We start from the raw sequence: 25,554 nt of genomic DNA, 5'->3' as shown, positions 1-25,554 counted from the left end.
CGTCATTCAAATGTTTTATTTTCAAAGGAATCACTCCTTTAATGGAGACTACTGTGCAAAGTGCTTGATCAGTAAGCAACGTCCCAAACAATTCTGAGATCCATGGTTCAACCCAGGCTAAGGCCTTCCCGTTGTTGAGTTTGAGTGTTTTAACTGTGCCTGCCTGAGTTTTATCCATATACACTGCACTTCTTCCTACAGCCTTCAAAACATCCAAGCTTTGTTGTTTGAACACTCCATATATTCCATAGGTATACGTGCAGGTGAAGGTTATTTTTTCATTTTTTATAAGTGCTCTGCAATTAGCTGGCAGGTCAGGTGTACCCCGCCTTCGGGCTATAGTCAACTGGGATAGATTATGATCAACCAGTGACCCGGGTGGGACTAAGTATTATGTAAAATAAATTAAATGAATGGGGTTCAGTCATAATTACCATATTTTCTGCACTGTAAGATTTTATTCCGCTTTGAACTGTGATACTCATATACCAGTGCGGCTAAGTGATGGATTTTTGCTAGCCAACATACATGCCTGTTAGTATGAATATCCAAAAAAGAACTGCATATGTAGTTTAGAGTCATGTTTGTCTTATTCATTTTATTTCAAAAAGTATACAGTAATACCTCGACATACGAGTGCCCCGACGTACGAGCAATTTGAGACACGAGTAAAATTTTGAGCAAATATTTATTTTGAGATACGAGACACATTTTGGTATATGAGCATACAGTGGTCGCGAGAGAATGCTCATAAAAACATCATGGACACTCTCTCTCTGGTCGCAACTCCCTCGTGTAATGTCTCTACAAGCACTGGGCGGAGCGTTGCATTTCTTTCAGTGTATATTTTCCCGTTAGTCAGTGCGAATGGCGGATCAATTGCTAATACGAGAGCAGTATATACTACATCTCATTGGCAAGTGGCCGTGTGTTATCCTAATGTGAAGACATTTGTGTGCGTCATTTTGGAAATCATTTGAAGAGAAGACAAAAGCAAACAACCGTTGATAGGTTGCATCTGAAAGTCGAGGTGGAGGAGTGGCAAATAGAGCCAACCCGGGAGAAGAAAGGTATAAAAATCAAAAACTAAATTTAAATTAAATTTCAAAGTTAAATTTTGTGCAAGGTTAGATTAAATTTATTTTTGAGTGTGTCTGCATCGTAATCCAAGTCAATTTAAAGTTGTTTGTTATGTTACGAGCGTGTTGCCGTGCAAAATCCATTGAATTTTAGTACTGTTAAAATCATTTTAGTACTATTAAACCACTGGTTATTTGTTACTTTGTTAATAGATGGCGAATTAGAGCAAATACAAATGTTTTTCCAACTCCAATATCCTGTTTTTGGTGTTTTTTCAGAGGGTTGGAACAAATTAATTAATTTTAAGTCAATTTCTATGAGAAACGTTCGTTTTAGTTACGAGTAAATCGACATACGAGCTCAGTCCCGGAACACTTTATCCTCATATCTCAAGATACCACTGTAATTTAATTTAAAAAAATTATAAATGCGACATTTAGATGTATTATATATGGTCAAAAGACACCGTAGTTGTTGATTAGCTTAAAATTGATAAAGAAAATGGACCAGACCTTTCTCAGTGCAGACATCTGCTTGGTTATCGTCAAGGCAGATAAACATAGGATTTCAGGTCATGATGTTTAACGTTCATTGAACTGTGTGGGTGTAACCCATACACTAAGCTCTGCTGCTCAACCTTAATTAATATGCGGTCTTCATAAAAGGTGCCACTATTTAAAAAACAATATATATTATCAAACAATAAACATTCCATCACTATTCAATTTGTTGCCACAAAGCATCGTTACATGAAAGTATTTATCCAAACTGCAATTCCTTAATTTCTATGCCATTTAAAGGACAATTCTGTAAAGTCTGAACTGTATTTTTATGAAAAATGTCCCAACCTGTGCATACTGTTTGTATTTGAATCGTGTCCTAAATAAGTTAGGTGTCACCTGTCTAGTTAGGAGACTACAAAATCTAAAGCGCAAATTTATGTCAGCTATTTTTAAGTGCTGTCATGCTTTGGCAGAATCTTTTTCCGATTAGACTCCACAACAAAGCCAATACACACCAATGTGCAGTCCAATGATATGAAAACAGCAAAATAGGCTAAAGCACATATCTTTAAAAAATAAATAAAATAATAATTAAGCATTTATTCAACTATGTGTAGAGAACAAGTAAATGGTAAGATACTATAGGTTGGGGAGAAAAAAAAGAAGCAACACTAACTGTCAAATTTGCCATTAAACAACATAAACATGCATTTATAAAAAGAGAGAAACTTGCAAGGAGGGCAACCGCTGTCCAACTATGTTCTCACCTCACAAATGTTTTCTTCTGATTTATTACATTCGGTAGCCCTGATTACATCGACGTTTTAACGTTTGAGTTTGATTTCTTTTATAAAGGGGCAATACATATATATGTAAATATGGAAGATTATAGCCTCAGGCTAATTTTCATTTTTAGTCCCTTCTGCAAGTTGAATTTAAAAACCCAAGATAAAACCATTAAGGCAATAGTCGGGAGGAGGAGAAAAAATAGGACAAAAGACTAAAAATTGGCATAGAAACAATGAGACATACGCAAGTAGCACAGGTCAAGGGAGTGTTGTGATCACAATGTTGTTTATTTTTTCTTTCTTTTTTCTTTTGCTGTGTCATGTATTCTAACCCTCTGGCTACTGTGACAATTATATTTCCCGAATACGGGATGAAGAATGTTATTTAATCTAATTCCGCAGCCAGGCTTTATATGCTTTATATTGATTTGCCAAATACTTTCCATTCCATACTCAATGAGGAATGCATTACACAGGCAAGCCATTTAATGTCCAAAACGGATGTACTTTTCTGTTGGATTTTTTTGTGTTTAAATACAAACTAATTTTGACTTCTATACCAGAAACCCTTAAAAATACAGGAGGGCATGATTGTTACATAATTTTTTTTTGACAATTTATGGATATTTAGGAATGTGGATAATAATTAATAAATAACCTAAGTACTGGAAATCCTTAAATATATAGGATGAACATAATTGTTACATAACTTTTTTTTTACTTGATGGATATTTAAGAACTGTGGATATTAATAAACTTCTGTCAAATTCTCTTGTCTGCAATGACTCGATTTCTTTTCATCAGCTGATTAAGACGAAGTGGCTGGGCTGTGGAAAACAACTGCAAAGAATTGGTGCACCCAGTTTATAAGGACAACGGCAACAATCAGATCATTGTCAGAGTAACTTACCACTGTGTGTGCCCGACATGCCTTTGCTGGGTTGTATTTGTCTTTTTGATTATTTGGTACTTTGCATTTCTTAGTTTTATTTTCGACTCGGCCTTGCTGTTTTTTGGTGTGGTTGTTATTGTATCTTATTATTCCAAATAGATCAAGTGCCAGTTTAATTTGGAGTTTCCTGGCTGTGATTGAATTTTCCTTAGTTTTCTCGCAGACTTGGTCATGTTACCTTTGTTGTACTTTGTTATACTCTTGTTGTTTTTTAAGCATGCTCTTTTTGTTAAATAAATATTATTGTGCATTTTATTCCCTGCAGCTGAATTTGTATTTGGATCATTCAACGGCTTGGCATGTACAACACTTTTATGTAGAATTTATTAGCATTCATGCTTGATGTATTTATTTGAATGCAAGATTGGAGGGATTTTTTTAAATAGATGTACAATAATAATAATAAAAATGATAATAATACAAATTCTCACCAAGTGTGAGATGAAGTAAGGCATGGAAGAAGACACCAATTGTTGGTTCACTTCCACATCAATGTGTCGCATCAAAGTTTATATCAATGTTTTTGTAATTTGTATAACGACAAAAAATGTGCGTATTTCCTTTTTCCCTACTTTGGACTTTAAAAAATTACTTGAGGTTTAAAGAAAAAAAACGAAAAAGGTCATTTGAAATATAGGAAGCTTTACAATCTCAGGGTTTGTGGACATATGGGATTGCATGCCAAAGTATATTTGTGTCTCATAGACGCCTATTTATACAGCTTCCACGAAGATCCAAAGCAGACTCTCAACTTAATATTAATAATGCATATAAACTATGTATCGTGTCTGGGATAAAAGATTGTCTTTCTATTCTTTTTTTAAACAATAAGTCAATGTAGTAACTATTGTGGCAGGCCTTATTACATGTGGATATACTGTATATTGACAGTTTGACAGTGCTTTTTTAAGAATGTATACACTGTATACGATTCCCCAATCATATGGTGAACAACAAAATTGCAATATCCTAATTAACCATCAGTGTTTGTCATTCGCTTTAAAGATATCTGGCCCAATCTATCGTCGCGAATGGGTATAATGTCTAAACCCCGAAAATAAGTGGCTTGCTTTGGTTTTGACTCATACCAAACTCCTACCATCCTCCATTCATTGCCTCAGTTACCCTCTGTTTTTTTAGATCATTGTTTACCAGATTCCAAAGACTTTTGTGTTTGTGTATTTTTGGGGTATAATAAACATTGTAACATGTCTCCTTCTGTTTTAGTCGTCTGCTTCAGGATTCAAACTTACTTCTCCATGGATCCTAACACTTATTTGACCTTTTCATAGTACAAACACTTCCAGGGTTTATCAGATCCAGACAAAATACTTTTACTTCATCCATCTTCTCACCTGTAAATCTTGTATCTGGTAGAAAATCCCTGCTGGAACCGCTCTCTGAACTCCGTGTACTCAGGGCAACGGTGGAAAGGTCCCTTTTCTGACAGAAGCCAGTCCAGTTGTCCTCCACTTTGTCTCGTGCTAAAACCCCATGCTGAGGATAAAGAGGAAGATGACGAGGGGGACGACAGGGAACCAGACAGGGATTTTCCCAAATGCCCCTCGCTGGCCACTTGTTCAGCTCGGATGGGCCAAAGCAGCCATAAGAACACCCACGTCAACCATACAAGCATCAAGGATGATGCTGACCATCTAATAGGAGAGGCAGTTCCATGGGAGCACTCTTCTTTTTTGATAGGCCAATGAGTTGCCATGGTCCTGGTGATGATGTACTAGGGCACCTAGGACCGGCATTTCTTCTGGCAGACACCTACCACTGACCTGTAACAAAAATAAATAAAATAAATAAGACTATGCAGGTTCTTGGTCTTCCTAACACACATTGAATCACATTCAATTTCTATTTTCAACAGTTCTTTCTCAACAAATACTTCTTGAAAATGAAAGACTGCTGTACATTTTCAATAGTTTGCAAAAAAAACAAATATTTCAAATAATGTAAAAACATGATAATAACAGTTTGATTTATTTTATATAGATTTTGCATAAATTGATTTCACTCTGGAAAAATTCTGGAAATGGGACAGGGGTACTCCTGTAATGGGGTCAAGGGAGGTTGGAAGCTCTGCTTATGTTTATTGGATATTATTTTCAACAAGTTTTAATTGAATGCTATTCAACAAATAATGCAACCGTGCCTGTAAAAAGGAAGGATATAATGAAATGCAGTGTACCAACATACATTTCTGCCAACTTCCCACTGAGTCACTAATGCCAAAGGCTAGTGTAAATGTGGCTTGACTTCTTGGCTCATTTGAGTAATCCTTTCCTTTCATCAACTCATGAGAGAAAACATTAGGTGATGAAGATACAATTGCAATTGAAGTCTTCATGAGTTCATCAACTGTGCACTGAAATTTACCCAACCACCGAGTCACTATTGGATTTTATACAACTGGGAGTCACACGTTGCAGTGTATGTGTGCAGTACAACACTTAGTGTGGTGCTTGGCAAACACCAGAACAGGGGGAGGTTTCTCTGTCCAAAAAGGCAAGCTCTGTTCTTCCACAAAAATCTGGTTGCCACTCACCGCTTTGTATTTCTACAATTCAGCAGCATACATTACGGGCGAACACCTATCTGAAATTCTCTGTAATGCAATTATACCCCCTGCAAAGTGATGCTTCAGTTATGAGGGGAGATGTCCTCGAGGGATTATAAATCTTTGGTAGAATGCAAAGGTTTCAAGTTTGCTTCAGTAAATTTGAATTGTTGGTAGAGGTAAGAGCATGTTTTCTTATATTTAAGATAAGCTTTACAGGCAAAAATGTTTTTCACTGACTCATCTATACTGAATCTGAAACCCTAAGCTGGAATATGTAATTGAGATATAAAACTATTTTTTAATAATGTGATTTGAAATTGTATTGTTTCCTTTTAAAACATTCATTCATTCATTTTCCATACCGCACATCCTGGTAAGGGTGACAGAGGGTGCTGGAGCGTACCCCAGGCGACTTCTGGCGGAAGGCAGAGTACACATTGACTAGACTGGTCGCCTGTCAGTCGTAGAACATAAAGAGGGACAAACGACCACTTACATTTGCAATCATACCGCCACCAGCGGGAATCAAGCCAGCCCTTGCCCGCATCAAAGTCAAGCGAGTGAACCTGTACAGTTCACGCCATCAGGTTTCCAATTTAAAACATTGAAATGAAAATTGAATATGAAGAACTTCATTTGAAATTTATATTTCCCCTTCACCAAAAAATTGACTCCTTCAATTTTTACTATTTTGGTCTCACAAGACAAAATCAGTTTCAAATACAAATTCAAGTTGTAATATTCACATTCAAATTTTATGCATGCATATACTTAGGGAAAACATCAATTACACGTAACAAATATACGCCATTGGCAAATTTGGACATATTTTTCCCATATTATTTTTGGAATAAAACATGTTTACATATTTTTGTACATCATATAAGGGAGAAAAGGTAACAGGACTTGAAGGATGTGTGATTTGGATTTTGTTACGTCTTGTAGACGCAGCTGGGGCAATGTTTTCCTGAGATGCGGATTTGATTTCATTCATTCATTCATTTTTCAGTCCTCTGTCTTACCCAACTATCTTCTAGCGAAACGCAGACTACCCCCTAGACAGGTCGCCAGTCAGTCGTAGGATACACAGAGAGACAGACAACCGGCCAGTGAGTGGGAATCGAACCCACACTGCCTACACCAAGGTCAGGCAGAAGAACCACTGCAACCTTATAGTGACGATTTGATTTCAGTTTCCAATAAATGTATCTAAATCCAATAATAACAATTCAAATTACATTGTTCAGAAACAATATTCCAATTTCCACTATTCAATGAAGTATTCAAATCCACATTCAGCATTTTTAATTCAGTTTATATCTAAGATTCAGTTTGTCATGGGAGAAATATGAGCCCATAAATCCTCAACAGATATGAGTTTATTTAAATCATGTATAACCTACCATTATGAATCATCAAATCAGTGATTGAATTTTGCAGCATAATGCAGACACTGTTGGAAGAAGTGCACTACACAGATGGGTAGTGGCTGAAAACTGCTTGCTCTGTGTGCGTGAGTACATATTGAACGCATGTGCACTGCAGCCTTATTGGTGCTGTCTTTGGCTGCTCTCCAGTTGGACAAACAAACAGCCATATGGTCAATTAAGGCCTATCAATACTGTTCCTCTGTAAACATCTTTACAGCTGGTAATATACAACAACATGTCAGCAGTATGCTCAGCCGGGAGTTATTTTATCTAACCTACTGTACTCCTATTCAAAATCTGTTATTTGCACATAACCTGTAAAGTAGCAATTTGTTACCTTTAGTAATTTGCCATTGATTGTATAGAATACAGTAATACCTCATTTATTGTGGTATATAGGTTCCAAGACCTGCCAGAATAGGTGAATAACAGTGATACACTTATCTTACTTGCTTTATGTCTATTAAAACTATTTGGACTTAAAACCATCTCTGTACTAATATATAACTTACACATTGCAATACTGTTCACTATCCCTGCACTAACAAGAACAATTGCTAAAAAATAATAATAATAATTAAAATATTGTACTGTCCTTCGTTGTGGCTAGATTCGGATACCAGGCTATGTTCTTCCTTTTGCGGCCAGCTATCTATATGGCCAAAGTAACTTCCATTCAGACGATAATCTTTTTACGAGACATAACAACTCTCTGCTATATTCTTAAACTGATGGAAGACGTCTTCAAAGATGAAATGCTATGTTAGCCTATGGAAGGTAGATACTGTCACCCAGGAGCCGGTGAAATACTCTCCTATTTGCTTATTATTGTTCCTACACTATAACCTCATATATATTTGACAGATTCAAACCAGCATGTGGTGAATACACAATAGTCGGTCCCACTCCTCTGGCCCAAAGTCAGATGGAATAGGCTCTAGGGATTAGCGTCAGTCTACCTGTATTGAGTTTGCATGTTTTCCCCAGTTCTGCATGGGTTTTCTCCGGGTACTCCGGTTTCCTCCCGCATTCCAAAGACATGCATGGTAGGCTGATTGGACACTTCAAATTGCCCCTAGGTATGAGTGTGAGCGTGAATTATTATTTGTCTCCTTGTGCCCTGCGATTGGCTAGCCATCAATTCAGAGTGTCCCCTACCTTTGGCCTGAAGTAGCTGGAATAGGCTCCAGACCCCCCGTGATCCTAGTGAGGATAAAGCAGTTCAAAAATGAGATGAGAGAGATCTTTTTGCGATAATTCAATCAAAGCCCTTATGAAGCATATGTATACAGTACTTGGCTGATTTATTAAACCATGTAATGTTTACAGTTTGAGTCAAGCTGCAAGTCAAAACTCTTTTTCAAAGTGTTTTTTCAGCTTCCATCTGAAATGAAAAATGTAATCCTATCCCCTCTGTCTCATCTGAGCTCACTTTTATTGCCACTGATAACGTGCACAAACACTAGGTAAGGCTGCAAGAAATATTGCTGGTGCTGATACATGGTCCAATAAAAAACACATCATAATAGAGTATAAATGTGGAGAGGGTGTCCTATTTGTTCTAATTCTGTGAAAGGTTGTGCCAGTTGCTCACCAGGGGCAAGAGCTGTTCCATTTCAGCATTACATTCGCAAATGACTGTGGCACTCGGGGAGGCCACGACCCTGTCATCTCAGAAATATGTTCTTTATTGTAAAGTTGTTGCCGGTAGTGGTGATGCTTAATCAGGGCAAGACCATTATTTTATGCTTCTTGAAGGCAAACCGTGTTGACACCTGTCATTCTTCTGTGATTGCTCAAATAATCCAATAAAAAATCAATGGCAGATAAAAAAATGTTGTCAGTGACATGCAGTGACACAAAAATTAATGTTTGATTTCTTAAACAATCAAATTGGAAAAAAAGTCAACTGTTTTCAGGGTGTTTCTTTGTCAACAATGCAATATTAAGATAATTACGTTGAAGAGAGAGATTTGATCTTGCAGATAATGATTTGAATCAGCGCTATTAAATCCTGGTATGAAGATCTTTCAGCGATCTTCCACCTACAGGAGAACCAACAGTAAACCATTTAGTCACACCGTTTTGTTCTTGCGCATGGTTAAATAAACACTGTCTTATTGGTGTCCTCATGCAGCCTGAAGTGACAATACAGTGTAAATGAGACCAAGATAATTAGGGAAAACAAATGTTACAAGGAAAGAATTAATTTCCCTCAGAGCCATCATGGCAATATATGGGTTGACTGAGTTGGACATCTAGCCTGCGGAGGCTTTGTTCCCTGAATGCTTAAGATTTGAAATGATGAGTCCATACATAATAACCTGAAAAATAATTTAGAGTATTGCACATTTTTTGACATATGATTAAGCCTTTTAAATCAAAGACTGTCATCAAATTGTGGGATTACTTTGATTTGTTAATAGTAACACTACTACAAAAGCAAAAATAATACATTTAATTTGAAGGACTCTTTCTTGGCACTCAATGATATCATCCAAAATATATAAAAAAAATGATTAGAAGAAAGAACTAAAATGACAAAATAGGTAGGAATAGTGCAAAGTTAAAAGGAGGATCACATGATTTTAGCCTTGGATAGGCACATACCGTTGTACTTTCATTTGTGATTTTCAATTTTATATAGAAAAAATAAGTTTAAAAAAATAGCAAAAAAATGCCATACATTCTTATGCCATACATTACATGTAATCAAAATCTCATGGCTATTGAATCAAGGCAATCATTATATCACATATTTTTTTAGGGTTAAATAGCCCATTCCAAACCACCATTTGGTTCAGTAAAATGTCGATTTCAAATAACCTAGCCATATAATCCACATTGAAGTGCACCAGACTGGCATTTCTTTGCATAGTTTCCCATAATCATTTATCTAATAGAAACAAAGGTAAATAATAGTATCTGTGGCGTTCTTATTACTTACATATTGCCTGTGATTTTGTATGTTGTTAAGCATGGATGAAGAAAAATCGGAAAGTGAACTAGGAGCGGTATGATACCATCTGACCAGTGTAAAAAAAGAAAAATCACAATTGATCACAAACCTTTGGTCAAAAAAGTGCTAGGCTTAATGACTCTTCAGTAAAACTCATGATGATGGAGAATGATAATTACAGGTTAATCAATAACTTGAATCAAAATGCATCAAACTCCAGCAACTTTTAAACACAGTCATAGTAAATGGCATCACTTATTGATGTTCATTCATTCATTCATCTTCCATAACACTCATCCTCGAAAGGGTTGCGGGGGTTGCTCGAGCCTAACCCAGCTGTCTTTGAGCGACAGGCAGACCACAACCTAGACTGGCCGCCAGTCAGTTGTAGGGCATAAGGATGACCACCCACCCTCCCAATTATACCGCCACCAGCTGGAATTGAGCCCACGGCTCCCCGCATCGAAGTCAGGCGAATAAACCTCTATACCACGAGGTGGCCAACTAATTGATGTTCTACACAAAAATAAATGTTCTCTTATTTTTGAGTTCATGAAAAAATGAATTCAACATGAATAAACTATTTAATTGAGGGTTGTTAGATTGAGAATCATTCAGTGGTGAATTGCTCTTCAGGATTTTATTCAGGATGACCTAATGTGGGATCATTTCATGGGTTTATTGACCGGCCTTCACTGCTTAAGCGCAGTCAATTGCTATTCAGTGTAATTGCATCCTCCTTATTCATAACTTTGCCTTCAATCTACGCCTACAGTTTTGAACTCCTCCAAAATACATATTTCCTCAGGTATTCACATTTTACATGATTTGAGCTGTGTGTAATAACACACAGTCAAGCATCAGAGTGGTTGCAAGCAGCGATGCAGCGTAGGAGGAGAGCAGAAAGGGGAAAAAATCATTGAGCACCACCAGAAAGCCTCAGAGTCCAACAGTGCATTGAGCAGAAATGGTCAACACTATATGCGTCATGGTCGGTTACAATTCCACAAAGAATTCCAACTAAGGCAGTTTCTGCCAAAGGTTCAGTTTCTCCTGCCTGGCCGATATACAGTTGGAATCTAGCCGTTAGGCCATTCATTCAATACCCATACTGGTTTTGCTCAGAAGGGTCGCATTGGGTGCTAGAGCCTATCCCATCTTACTAAGGGGACCATGTGGGAGAGACCATATATTGGTGGCCGGCCAATGTACAACTAGCCTAGTATGCATGTCTTTGGAATTTGGGAAGAAACTGGAGTACCCAAGAAAACCTGTGAATGCTCGAGGAGTACATCCAAACTCCACACAGCAAAGTCCGAAGCTGGGATTGAACCCTCGATCTGAAATGTGAGGCTGAAGCGAGCCTTTGAAACGAGTATTTATTCAATAATAGCAAGGCCCATTTATGATGCACTGTGAGGAAATAGGTGGCGAATAATGTCTATTAAATTCTTGCATTACTTTCGTTAGGTCGCATTAAAATGTGACCGAGAGAAGCGGTTTTCCGTGGGCACATATTCGTGACGACTCGACAACATACAAGTGGGAATTTGCCAACAAACAAGTCTTTACTTTGGCCTGTCAAAATGTTTATTGATGCTGACTTGAAAGGGATTTGAGCTCCGGGAATGAAGTGATTTAGTGAAACACCATCTCACACAGTCTTTAAATCCAGAGCAAAAACACATAAAAGTAGAAGAGGCAATAATAATTTCAAATGTGAAATGACAAAACTGTCCCTCCATAAGAGACATAAGAGTCTGTCATCTTGTCTTAAAGTTTTGGGTGCTTATATTAATATATTCCTTTTCAGAATCAGGTTTTCATTTTGTGCTAACAGAAATAAATATAGATTAAATAAATATAAATAGGCAGTCGATGACCCTAACATATATAAAAGGGTAATTACTGAACTACTGAACTGTTGGAAGACATCTGTTGTTAAAGTCCATAGTTTTAGGCCTGGAATATTTACCTTTACCTGTGCACTGACTGCTCGGGGCATCATTTTATTTTATTTGAATTATTTTATTCTAAATATTAGGGAAACAATTCTAGGGCTGAAATTAAGATCTTCTTAGAAACCAAGAGTCCATGACTGGGATGCATAGCCATTGTGCAGGAAAGTAGATTTTTAAGAAATGTAGTTCATATCACTCTCAATCTATTAGTAAATGTTAAATATGATGCACTTTTTCTTACTCCTTTCAACACAATTTCCATTTTACAATGAAGCCATATTCTAGGGCAGGGGTAGGGAACCTGTGCCTCGGGAGCCACATGTGGCTGTTTTGATGGGTGCATCTGGCCCTTCGGAGCTTAGGAGGATCTAGATAAGGAAGATGATCTTTAAAACCTCCAGACTACTGAGGGACTGTGATAACCTCAGTCTGAGTCTGCAGAAGGTCCCCATCTTGTGGACTTCCTGTGTGTGGCTCTGGTTTCTTACCTAGGTCTACAATGTCTTGTGTCTGTCTGTCTTGCTACTGCAACTAATACATTTCCCAAATACGGGATGAATTAGAGTTCTAACCTAACCTAATCTAACCTAACCTGTGAGCTAAAATGTGGAAATTGCTGGTGACAAGGCTGAGATACTATGTCTAGAGCTGCCTTAATCTTCATTTTCTTTTGCATTAGACTCTTCTGGAATGCATACCATCATTGATTGGCAACTGCATAAGAATTTTGTCAAAATAATTCCGTTTTTTCCACTTTAAATGTGCTGGAATTACTACAAAAAATGTACATGTAGTATTTTGACTTGTCAATTCGGAATATGGCTCTCAAGGAATAAGATTAGAAAATATGAATTGTTAATGGCTTTCACTTTCTCAAATGGTCCCCGACCTCTCTTCTAGGGTTCGGTTGCCAAATAATAAAATGTATCCTGCTTATATTGGAGCTTGCCATCTTGTTCGATATTATGTATGACATGTAATCCAATCAATTTTTCAATAGTTATCCTTCCGTTTCTCTTTGCTATAGGTGTGTGGTTTTCAGCAGACGCTGCAACACACTGCAGAACAGTTCAAGACCCCATAGACGGCTGTAAATATCAAGCATGTTTGATTTTCTCTAAGCCTCGAGTGAATTCCTTGCAGTGGTTGTGATTGAATCTCAACTGCAAATGTCTCCCAAATGTTAGTACTTTGCTATCTTTCACTTGTTGACCTTTTTCATGTCTTTGCGTTACATCAACCACCTTTATGACATTGCCACCAACAGGAACACAATGTGTATCCCTGTCCTAACTTACAACAATATTTCTAAAGATGCCAAATGTCAAAAATCATATTTTATCGTCAGCAAAGAGAATTTTCAGATTTTGTGACCCAACAATTTGGTCCAGAAAAAAATGATAAAATCAATGTCATGATCAATGACGATAAACGATAGTAAAACCTAGAAAGACTACGTTTAATTGTCAACAACAACATTTACACAAATAATGCAAATGAAAAACAACCACTTTATTAAGCAGTGTCCCTCATATTTATGGCCCAGTAGAAATCACATACATTTCTTGATAGTGTGCAACACAAACAAATCCTGAAAGTAGTGTGTATTAACCAATTCAATGCCAGTATATGGAATTAAGAGTAAGGCAACAAAAATAAGTAGAAAATTGTTTCTTCTTTCACAGGAAAATATAAAATCAACATAACATTTAGCCGTGATAGATACCAATAAAAACAAATAAATGCAAGCAAATCAATAGTGTTTTTTTTTCTGCATCTGCACCCCCCCTCCTTATTGCTACTGTTACAATGAAATTTCCCGAATACTGGATGAATAAAGTAGCCCAATCCAATCCAATCCAAATCAAAGAAATTTTGCCCACGACAAAAGTGGTTATAAAAAGAATAGCATTTTTTAAAAATAAAAGCAGCTGGAATAATAGCCATGATAATTTAGTTTGATATTAATCAGAGTAGTTAAAAATCTATCAAAAAAATAGTGTGTTAAGAATGGTTTGGTGGAGAAGATCCCTTAACTTACTTCTTCTACCAAAGAGCCCACCATAAAAAAAACCCGGCTGTAAAGATTTTCACTGAGTTAAATATGTTTGCAGTAAATTACTTACAATCACTGCAGCAGACACCTGCCAGAGAAGTCCATTGTTTTAAGATTGCTACCAACCTTGCCGATTCCATCTTTCCGGATTATAAATTGTTTACTGCAGTGTACAAGGAGCATAAGCCTGTAAGTAATGTTTTCAAATTTAAATACTGCAATTCGATATTTTTCACTGGCGTGTAAAAGGCATTTATGTCGCTGTTTCCCAACCCATAGGTTGTGGATTTGATTCCGTGACCTGGTGAACTTGTATTCTTGCAATAAATATTGAACTCCATGTTGCGCCAGATTCTGCATCATCCTTACATAAAAGAGCCTAGCTAATGTCAATGCGCTTTGAGTAAATGTAGCATCATACAAGGGGAAGTGTATTTACCCTTTTAAATTTGTAAATTTGCAATAATCTTATAATTTATTTTATTTTTTTGTGCAACAAGGGAAAGCAAAGTGTATTTGAATGCATGATATATGTAATTATATATTTATATGTATTCTGTGATAATGTCGACCTCAACTAAATTGTAAAACATCCAAATTTGACTCTTTTAACGGAACTGATTGGTATCTGAGAAACTAGTCAGACAGCATGTCCACCACATTTGATCAAAAATACTGATCACTAAAATGCACCAATTTATGCATTCATTGGGTGGGGGATTATGATCTTGATCTTAAATCACGGAGCCCTACCAGTATGAGGGCAAACAAGATTTGGTGCACATTTATATGCATAGAAGATAATCAATTGCCTGCTTAATTAAAACTATATTACAAATTAATGTCATCTAATCTCATTTTCTGAACCGGTTTAGCCTCACTAGAATCACGGGGGTTCTGGAGTCTCTCCCTGTCGACTTCGTGCCAGAGGTAGGGGACACCCTGAATCATTGGCCAGCCCATTACAGGGCATAAGGAGACAAACAACCAATCAAGCTCACCCTTATACCTAGGGGCAATTTAGAGTGTCCAATCAGCCTACTATGAATGTCTTTGGAATGTAGGAGGAAACTGCAGTACCCGCTGGGCTGCCCTTCCAAATTAATTAAACACAATAAATGGAATGGGTGTGTTAAAATACTGTCTGCAAAGAACCTCAATTCCTTCAGAAAATAGAGGAAATACAAAAAAAATATTTTAATTCACTGGCACTACCACCTCCCCAATTTATGCATACACATCAGAAGTCTTAAGTTGCTTTTTTCAGTTTTAGCAAATATGACAGGAAGGAATAAAAATCACCTTCCCTATCCCGTTCTCTCATTTAGAGGGCTTAAAAAGCGAAGGTTTTTCATCACACTCCTTTAATCCAAACATTGAAAAATCCTCCCCTGGCTGTTTAGAATTGCTAAATCCATTTTATGAATCATTTTTCCAGAGTGGTATGAGTGTGAAGTGGCTGTGTACATGTGATTTCATTCCACTCTAATAGCTCTGAGATGGAATAAACTGGATGGGAATGAAACGGCAAAAAATTGAGCGGAGGTGTGTGATAGCCTTAAAGATACAAATAGGTAACATTGAAGAGGGGAAACATGAGAAAAAATCGTTAAGACATGCACTCCATAGAAACAAACCAATCTATTGCAACTATCATAACAATAGACATGGAGCTGTTTTATGAGGTTTTGAAACATAATGATAAGCAAAATGTTACAAGGAGGCCTCACCCTTTGTAACAAATTTCATCAGCACACTGTGTTTGCCATTTTCCACTAATTAATTAGTGTAAACTGCCTTCCTTGTTTCTAGTGTCACACAAAGACAGAAAAGACCATCTGTTTACTGTGCAGCTGCATTAGTTGAGATTCAGGTGTTCTTCATTTATTTATTTTCAATGCTTGTGTAGAATGGCAACACTAACTGCCAGGAGTCTTGCATAGAATACAGATATTTCCAGTCCCAGAGAAGCAGAAGACTTAAAGGAGGTCAGATTCTCAGGCACCAGCAAACAGATATTGATTTCATCAGAAAAAGTGTTAGAAAAGGTAGGACACTGTGAAATTGTTTTTAAATTGAATGTCCACATATCCATGTGACTCACCACAGTAAAATGAGTAACAGTGGTCGAAAACAAAGGTTTTTGGTTTAATTAAAAAGAGAATAATCTAAACTTTCTATTCATTCAACATTCTTATAATGAAAATTAGTTTGAGCAATATATCTGAGTAGTAATATGTAATTTAGAGGGTCCATATTCAAAACTGAAAGTCCATAAATAGGAGTGGTCGATAAAGGCTAATAAAATCAGCTTCATGACGTTGATCTATTGTCAACATCAATCCTCTTTGTGTCACTGAAACCTGGACTGGCTGACTTTAGGTGAAAGCACCCACCCAGCCCCATCTGGCTGCCATTCAGTCAAGGCACAGATACAGACATTCCGACTCACATCACACCATCACTGAGACGGAAGCGATCCTGCACTCTTTGCGACAATGTAAAACTACAATATCAGTGAGGTCAGTTGACTGTTATCTATGATACTATATCTGAACTACAATTGCAAAATAAATTGGAAGCACCTAAACCACATGTGTCAAAGTGGCGGCCCGTGGGCCAAATCTGGCCCGCCGCAACATTTTGTGTGGCCCAGGAAAGTAAATCATGAGTGCCGACTTTCTGTTTTAGGATCAAATTAAAATGTATAGATGTATAGATATATATTAAATTTCCTGATTTTCCTCCTTTTAAATCAATAATTGTATTTTTTAAATATTTTTTTATGTGTTTTTAGTTCAAAAATAATTTTGTAAAATCTAAAAATATACAAAATACAATCTAAAAAAACATTGTTTTAGATCTATTGAAACTGAATATTCAGGGCTTTTAATCCAGGTCTTCTAATCCATTTATTAAAAAAAAACATATATATATAAATATTATATCTAAAATGATCCGGCCCAAGTAAAATCATGTTGATGTTAAAGCGGCCCGCGAACCAAACCAAGTCTGACACCCTTGACTTAGACAGATAATGAAATAAAAGACAATAACAGGTCAGTCGAAAGTGTTGTTGTAATTCCCTCGTTAGTACTTTATTGAAGATTTTAAAACAATTACGTGCGCTAAACTTTTAGCAAATACAATTACATACACTGAATATTTTAATACAAAACCCATCACTATTTATTTGTTCTCGAAAAAGAAAAATGCCAATGTTAATACACAATGAATGACTCCATTGAAGCCCTAATCAAAATTAGCATTGGGCTTGCTGTATTTTCCCCCTCCCGGAAATTAGATACCTACATATGAACAAAGCAGGAGGTTTTCACAGCCAAGTAGGAGTGGGAGACATACTATAACCTCAAAATGTTATGATATTTCATTGACATTTACCCTGACAATTCATGAAATTTATGACAATATGGGAACATAATATTATTTCAAACAAAATTGGGACAATTTTAAAAGGTTTTAAGGGTTTTAGGTTTTTTTAAGGACCGTGGAACGGATTAGCAAATTTACATAAGTACACCTGTACTTTGAAAAATTTCAACAAGTTACAAAAAAAAACAATTATTTTAGTAAGCAGAGGTACGATTGTACAAAACAATATGAAATTGATTCTTGTTAATGGCTATTTTTATCGTAAAAAAAACATTTACCCTTGTTCTCCAATGTCTAACTGACAGTTTGAGATGTAAACAAAAATGAAAACAAATGGTAAAAGTAGTCCTTGCCTTGATAAGCCAAACAGTTTAAAATTTGAACATGTTTGATGCCTTAGCATATTACAATCAGTCAAACATTTAATTAGGGTTTCTAAATGCAGTGCGTGTTTTAACATTCACTTGCATCACAAACCCAAGTACTATATTTGGCATATTTCTTCAAATATTCACAAATGCAATGCTCTAAAATGTATTGGCTTTCCAAAGATCATATTTGAGCTAATTTATTCCATTTAATTTCATCATCATCACATCATTGTTGCAAAAGGCCTTCTCCACTCATTACCAAAATATGAACCGTGCCATCTTAGTGTAAGCGCAATCCTTTTTCAACCTACACTGATTTAAAGCTGCTGAAGCTCATCTGCGAAGCTTTACTCTTAGCTTTAAACCAGCCTGACAGACCGTACTGGTTTAGGGCTTAAATGGAGGTTATCAGGACCACAACATGTGTAAACTTTTTCAATTGTACTCTCGGAGCTCCCATAAACTCAACCAACCACAGAGCATTCACAATACATGTGAATAATCGGAATGGAATTAACAGTAGGCTACACTAATTATTTCAAGTGTTTACAGAGTTATTTTAATCCCCTAATTGGGGCAGAAAAAATGTACATTTATTGTAACTCTGTGGGAAAAAGACTACTTGAAACAGTCACAGTTTATTTTACTCTTGGGCAAAACTGGATAGCTGCATCATTGAAGTCATTCTAAATGCATTTTAGATGTTGAAACGCTGTGCTCTATTTCCAGCACTGACAAACTGCGGTATTAATTAATGATGAACAGTTGGTTGGAAGCCAAAGCTTGATGCACACCTACTACTGAGCAAAAGTGCATTGCCATCTATTGGTCCAAAAGTAAATGAGGGGAAATATATGATGGGGTTAGCGGCTTTTAAAAGAAAAGTCCCCTATCTTAAGTTAAACCAAATATGAAAACTGCTAAATATCTCGGGAGACAGATCTGAGAACAGAAATATTTAAATTATTGCCATGGGGATACTGCACACCTCTTAGCGTAGGCTTTGACGCTCAAGGCACAGCACCCGTGGCAGGACTGCCATGCCAACTCTAATTATGCTGTCTACAAAACTGCAGACTCCCACGGGAGGATGCAATGCAGCCAACAGCTAACAAGAAACAAACACTTTCCTTTCTTGATTCTCAGGAAACGATGCAGATGCAAAGAGCATCTCAGACTCACAGAATGATACGGCCAAAATAATCTTAGAGGGGCAATTTGCAGTCCTACCAACCAGCCTAACCTGCAAGTTATTGGAATGAGGGAGGAAACAAAAGTACGTGGAGAAAACCCACTCTAGCCGTTGGAAAAGTCCATACAGTAAGTCAGAACATGAGATTGAACCAGGGTGGGCGAACTATTCCACAAAGGGCTGTGGTGGGTGCGTGTTTTCATTCCAACCCATAAAGAGGACACCTTTTCACCAATCTGATGTCCTACAAGTGCAATCGTGGGATTGCAGTTAGGTGCTTCTTGTTTTCTGCAGAAATTTCATTGGTTAAAGTTTCTGTGCTGGATTGGATTGGTAGGAACAAAAACATGCACCCACAGCGGCCCTCGAGCACCGGATTGATCTCAGAACTCAGAGGCCAATGCACGAAACGGAATGTTTACCAATTTATCATCCAATAAAATTTTTGAGGTATAATTTTGGAGATAAATGTATTGCCGTTTAGCTGGTTTATGCTTAGCAGATAATTTGGGTCTGTCTGTTGGGACTTAGCAAATTTAAATTAAGCTTTTATCAACAAACACTATCTTCAGAATTATAGAATCTATTAATACAGAAACTAAATGAAATATAACAGCATCATTTGGTCACAGCACATCATCATTGATTGAAAGTAGTATAAAAGTAAAGTATAAGATTAAAACAACATTCACGCCTCCTTGATGATATTGGCAGGTACATTTATGTTCAGGGAAAACCACAAAGGCATTTTAAAACGGTTTTAAGGTTAATTATCTAATTTTCTTATAAATGCTCAGAATCCCCTGTATTAAGTATTTAAAAAAAAAACAAGCCCTGTTTGCAAAGATACAATTTCTGCTGGAACGTAAGTCTGTTACTGAAAACAGATATTTTGGGAAAAAGGATTGTGTTTGTAAATAATTGACTGAGACATAAATGGTAACACTCAAAAAATATAACTCTGGAAACGTGAATACATTAATTTAGGGTGTGATAGTCAACTCCCGCCGGGTATTTAATTTTCTGTGTGATAATGTTGCAAATGCAAAATATATAAAATAAAGAAGGTTGGTAACACATGCAGGGCGCCCGATCACTGAAAAAAAAGGACTTGTGAATAACCATCATTTTTTTTTATTATGAGTGTGTCTGAAACTACATTTTAATTCAAATTGTGAAATTGTATTTAGTAAATAGTTTAGGTGGACATAACAAAATTATTGCAATGAAATAAATGACATAAGTAAAAATTGTCAAATGAACTATTAAAATATATTATTGACCCTCTCATGTATGAATTAAGACAATTAATGGTGAAGTGGTTTACTCGAATGACTTCAATGCATGCAAGCGTGGGGTCGATTCCCTCTCAGTGGTAGTGTGATTGTGAGTGTGATTAGTTATCTGTCTCAATGTGTGCCTTGTGGCTGACTGGCGACCAGTCTATGGTGGAATCCGCCTTTCGCCAGGTGTTTGCTTGGAGACTCCAGCACCCCTGAGGACCCTTAAGACAGTGTTTCCCAACCACTGTGCCGCGGCACACTGGTGTGCCGTGAGCAATGGTCAGGTGTGCCGTGGGAAATTGCAAGAAGTCATACAATGTGATATTGAGAGAGAAAAATTAATATGAATATAAGGAGATTAAAATGGAACTATTGCAAGGTTCAAATCAAAATATGATGGACGTTAAATTGTAGATTATACTATTATTTTAATTCAAGTTGTGAAACAGTAATTTTGTTGCTTATTTTTCTCTAAGTCGAAACGGAAGTTGTCTGGTTTCTAGCGCATCAACTTTTGCCGACGTAAAATCTGTGTGAGCACAATTTTTTTTGCGGAATATTAGGAGATTTAAGTAATATTTAGAGAAAAATCATAAAATGATGCAATCAATAACTTTACTTGGTTATTTGCATCACTCAAACTGGAAGTTGTTCAGAGTCCACAGGCCAAATTTCCGTGACATTAGGTCATTGTGAAAAATTAGATTTTGGAATAATTTTGGATTTCTGCTGATAAAACTTCAATGAGAATAACTATTATAAATATAGGCGACAAAGATTTTCAGATGGTGGTGTCCCTTGAGATTTTTTTCAATGCAAAAAGTGTGCCACGGCTCAAAAAGGTAGGGATACACTGCCTTAAGATACATTACATAGATTGATTATTTTGTTTTATTACATTTGTGACAACAGGTTTTTCAAACCGGACAATATATTCACACAAAAATACACATTTATACATATATGTAAGAAGTTGAGGAAATGAATGGATGAAGGGATGAAAAAAAGTATGGCTAAAAGGCAGACTGTCTCTTCTATCATGGTATTCAAACTCACACTATAATACTTTTTGACATATGAGATGAGCAAACCAACCATGAAATATTCAGGCAGTCTTCCACGGTCAGTTTTATTTTTTTTAATTACAACAAAATATGTTTAGTCTGTAGGAGCATATTTATGGGCTAAAAATATAACATTAAATATTATTGTTATTATCCTTTTGAACATAATGTAAGCATGAAACCTTAGAGTCAACCCACGAAAAAGAAAAAAAATGAAAGTAGAAATCTGAACTTTTAAGTTAGGGAGATAGTTAAGGTGTCATTATTTTTTTATTTATATTTTTACCAATTTAAAAGACAAAAGCAAATGTTAAATTATTTATTTTTTGTTCTGTTAATTTCAGTTAAATGATAAAACAAAAGACAACTTCTAAGAATGTACCACACCAATAAATGCATTGCATTGTTTGGATTTTTCCAAAAACAATTACAGGTGTTGTTAATGGTAGTAGTGAGTGAGAATGGACAAAATGGTAGTATATGTAGAGCATGTACTGTATGTATGCACCTGACAGTTGACTGTCAATGGACACAAGCATCCCTTCAACTCTATCAAGGAGATAAACAATGTGAAATAAATAATGTCAATTACAGAATTTACCATAAAAAATTACTGTGGCCAAACCAAAATTATTTCCAAAATGTCCAATCAAATTTATATGCTCCCAGCGTTCATTTATATTTCAATGGTATTACTAATAGGGAAAGTCTAGAAAGAATGTTGAATATTTCAGGTCGACTTTAGCAAAGTAGGAGAATAATTCATTCGGATAGTCACTTCCAGGGGAGATGGGCATCAGCAATATAACCTAGCTCATCAGGGAGTATTTCTAGCATAGGACTGCTGACAAAGCTCCCACCAGAAATAGAGCAAGACTTGCAATTTAGCGCCAGTTCCGACTGATGATTGCTTTAGCCTAACACCAAAAATTGATACATACATAAAGTATATATATATATATATATATAAATATAAATATAAATATATATATATATATATATATATATATATATATATATATATATATATATATATATATATATATATATATATATATATATATATATATATATATATATATATATATATATATATATATATATATATATATATATATATATATATATATATACATACATACACAGACATACATACACATACACACATACACAAGTATAATAACTGAATTTCAGCTTACCCTGCTTGATTCTTGTAACACACTAATGATTCCAGATGACCTATGTTTCATAGGAACACGCAAATGCGACATGTATTTTGGTCCAATTCCATTAAGTGTTTTGCATACTATCCTTAAGATGTTATTGTCTATCCTTTGATTTACTGGATGTCAGCCCAGTGATTTCATGTAGACTGAAATATGTTCCATTTTACATGTTGTTTGTGATAGAACTCTGGTAGCAGAATTTGTGTTAAGACCTGAATATGGCATTGTAATAGTCCTATCAGCTAAAAATGATTGCATGGATAAGTTTTCTTAAAAAGACATATCCTATAGTTGTATATTTTTTGGGTGAAAATATCAATTTTAGTAATAAAGTTTAGCTTGCGGTATAAATTGTTGAAGATATGATGAAATTGCCTGCGAATGGACCCTTGAGGAACACCATGTGTGATATTGGTTTGTTCAGACTAATTTGTGCCAGGTCTAGGCTGTGACCTCAATATCTCATCTCATTTCATTTTCTGAGCTGCTTTATCCTCTTTAGGGTTGCGAGGGGTGCTGGAATCTATCCCAGGTGATTCTGGGCTAGAGGCTTAATCGGTGGCCAGCCGATCGCAGGGCACAAGGAGACAACCATGCACACTCAAACCCAGACTTCGGGGCAATTTAGAGTATCCTATCAGCCTACCATGCATGTTTTTGGAATGTAGGAGGAAACCAGAGTACCCGGAGGAAACCCCCGCAGACCTGGGAAGAACACGCAAACTCCACTCAGGTGGATGTGACCTGGATTTGAACCCAGGTATTGAATGTCATCTGAAAAAATTACCACTAACTCAAGTTTATACGTACCTCTTTTAAATATCAAATCTCTAGTTGGAAAATCTTTCTTAATCAGTGATTTTATCTGTATACACCACCTTCTGAAGGTGTTCTTAACATTACCTTGGTTAGGTCTATGATAAGCAGCAAGATCACATAAGAGAGGCTGTGGGGTCGCCCATCAACGACAGTTTTCAATACATAAGCGTGTCATGGAGAATTAGACTCCTTTGAATATGTTGCCATTTTGTTCATTAGCCCTTGCCGAGCTGTCCCGTAACAACCAACCCACCCAAATACAATGCAAGGTTTCACAATGTGTTGATTTATACTATTTTACTAGTTTAATTATAGTCTTTTTTTCTACATGATTTGCTTGTGTCGATTTAGTGTGTGACATTCATGTTAATAATCGTGAAGGATATTATAAAGAACATTTTAATATTTTGGATACATTAGGCAGATCTTAGCATATCATTGTTCCAACAAAATCCTAATTAACACGACAACACAATTAAATCCAAAGTTCATAACATCTATTAGGTTAGGGTGAAAAGCATTGATCTTCCCGATGATTACTTTATTTAATTTTAAATGATCACCCTTATCAATTTTACAAAAGACTAAAAGGGGTGATTAAGTAGCGTTAAATTAAAGATAACACGTACATTATTCACCCATGGTTTTGCAACATAATTAACCCTGCCCTCAGCCGCAGTTGAATACTATGCATAAAAGTGGAGTGGAGACGGCAAAAGAAAACAAAGCTTTGGTATATTACAATATCTAAAAAGAGTCTTTGCAACTACAGTGTAATCAAGAACTGGAAGATTCAAGGTAGTCATATTTTTCTTTTATAGAAACCGGTGTAAAAAGCTAAGTGAAAAAATTTAGAGCAAAATATTACAGATAAGACAAGCGTTGTAAAGGTCAAGTTCAACAAGAAATCGATCTTTCCATCTCATTCCAATGCAGTTACTCTTGTACATTTTAGTCTTTTTGACCATGCAGCTCTAACAAAAAGTTTGCCCAAAACGTTCTGCCTTGTAATTCTTCCTTCCTATTTTTAATTCTTTTTTGTCTTTTCCATTTTATAGTTCTAAAGATACTACTCTCCAAACAGGATTGTTAACAAGAAATTTTAAAACTGCAAACATAAAACCTCTTCTAAACATGTAATCTGTGAGTTATATATAAATTACTAATTTCAAGGACAATGTGTGGTGAATATCAAAACACCCAAAATCATTGAAGGGATCGGTTGTCAGGAAATATACACACCGCCCCATCAAGACTATTCTTAGTTTCTAATAAACATTATCATAACAATTATGATGGCAAATATTTTGTTCTTGTATAACTGGATCTCAGTTCTCCTTTTGACATGGTTGTTCATAACATACTACTCAGGAGACTAAAACCATTTGGTAACGGTAATGGTATTCAAATGGTATTTACAAGATTAAAATTCCTTTTGCATCAATACGAAACCTTGATTCTGAAGGAACAAAAATCCCATGTGGGTTTCCTCAAAGGTCCATTTTCAGAGTTCTGTTCACATCTACCTGCTTCCTCTAGAACATTACAAAATCATTCTTTCTATCCGATCGTACTTTGGCATATGACACACAACTTCAGTGTCCACACAGGTCTAGTTTAGTAGTGACACAATCCCGTCAGCAAATCAGTAAATGAACATGCCAGAAATTTTTCTAGCTAAATGCAGGTATGAAAATTGATATTTTTTAGCCCAACAACACGAAAGGTAGTCGTGGCTTAATGTCATTGACACCTTAAATCAAGCCAGAGCCTGAAGTCTGACAGCAATGGCGTATTTACAGGTTTAATAAAATACAAAGCAATCAGAAAGGTTCAGAAAATTCAGAATTTGAAGTACTGAAAAGTCCAAGGAGACTGATCCATATTACAGCAAGATGAAATCATTAC

At 36.1% G+C, this 25,554-nt stretch overlaps 1 protein-coding gene across 1 annotated transcript in view; it reads right to left on the bottom strand.

Annotated features, from left to right (window-relative positions):
- Nucleotides 1-25,554, bottom strand: part of brinp2 (bone morphogenetic protein/retinoic acid inducible neural-specific 2) — an 87,120-nt gene that overhangs the window by 36,358 nt on the left and 25,208 nt on the right. The window contains exon 2 of the mRNA XM_077724363.1: nt 4,679-5,107. Within this exon, the coding sequence (XP_077580489.1) occupies nt 4,679-5,040 (362 nt within the window). The 5' untranslated portion in view covers nt 5,041-5,107. The remainder of the gene's footprint in view (nt 1-4,678; nt 5,108-25,554) is intronic.

Source organism: Stigmatopora nigra, chromosome 9, assembly GCF_051989575.1.
Source record: "Stigmatopora nigra isolate UIUO_SnigA chromosome 9, RoL_Snig_1.1, whole genome shotgun sequence".
Lineage (NCBI taxonomy): Eukaryota > Metazoa > Chordata > Actinopteri > Syngnathiformes > Syngnathidae > Stigmatopora > Stigmatopora nigra.
Note: the sequence above shows the minus strand (reverse complement) of the source record. Positions and strands in the feature narration are given on the sequence as shown.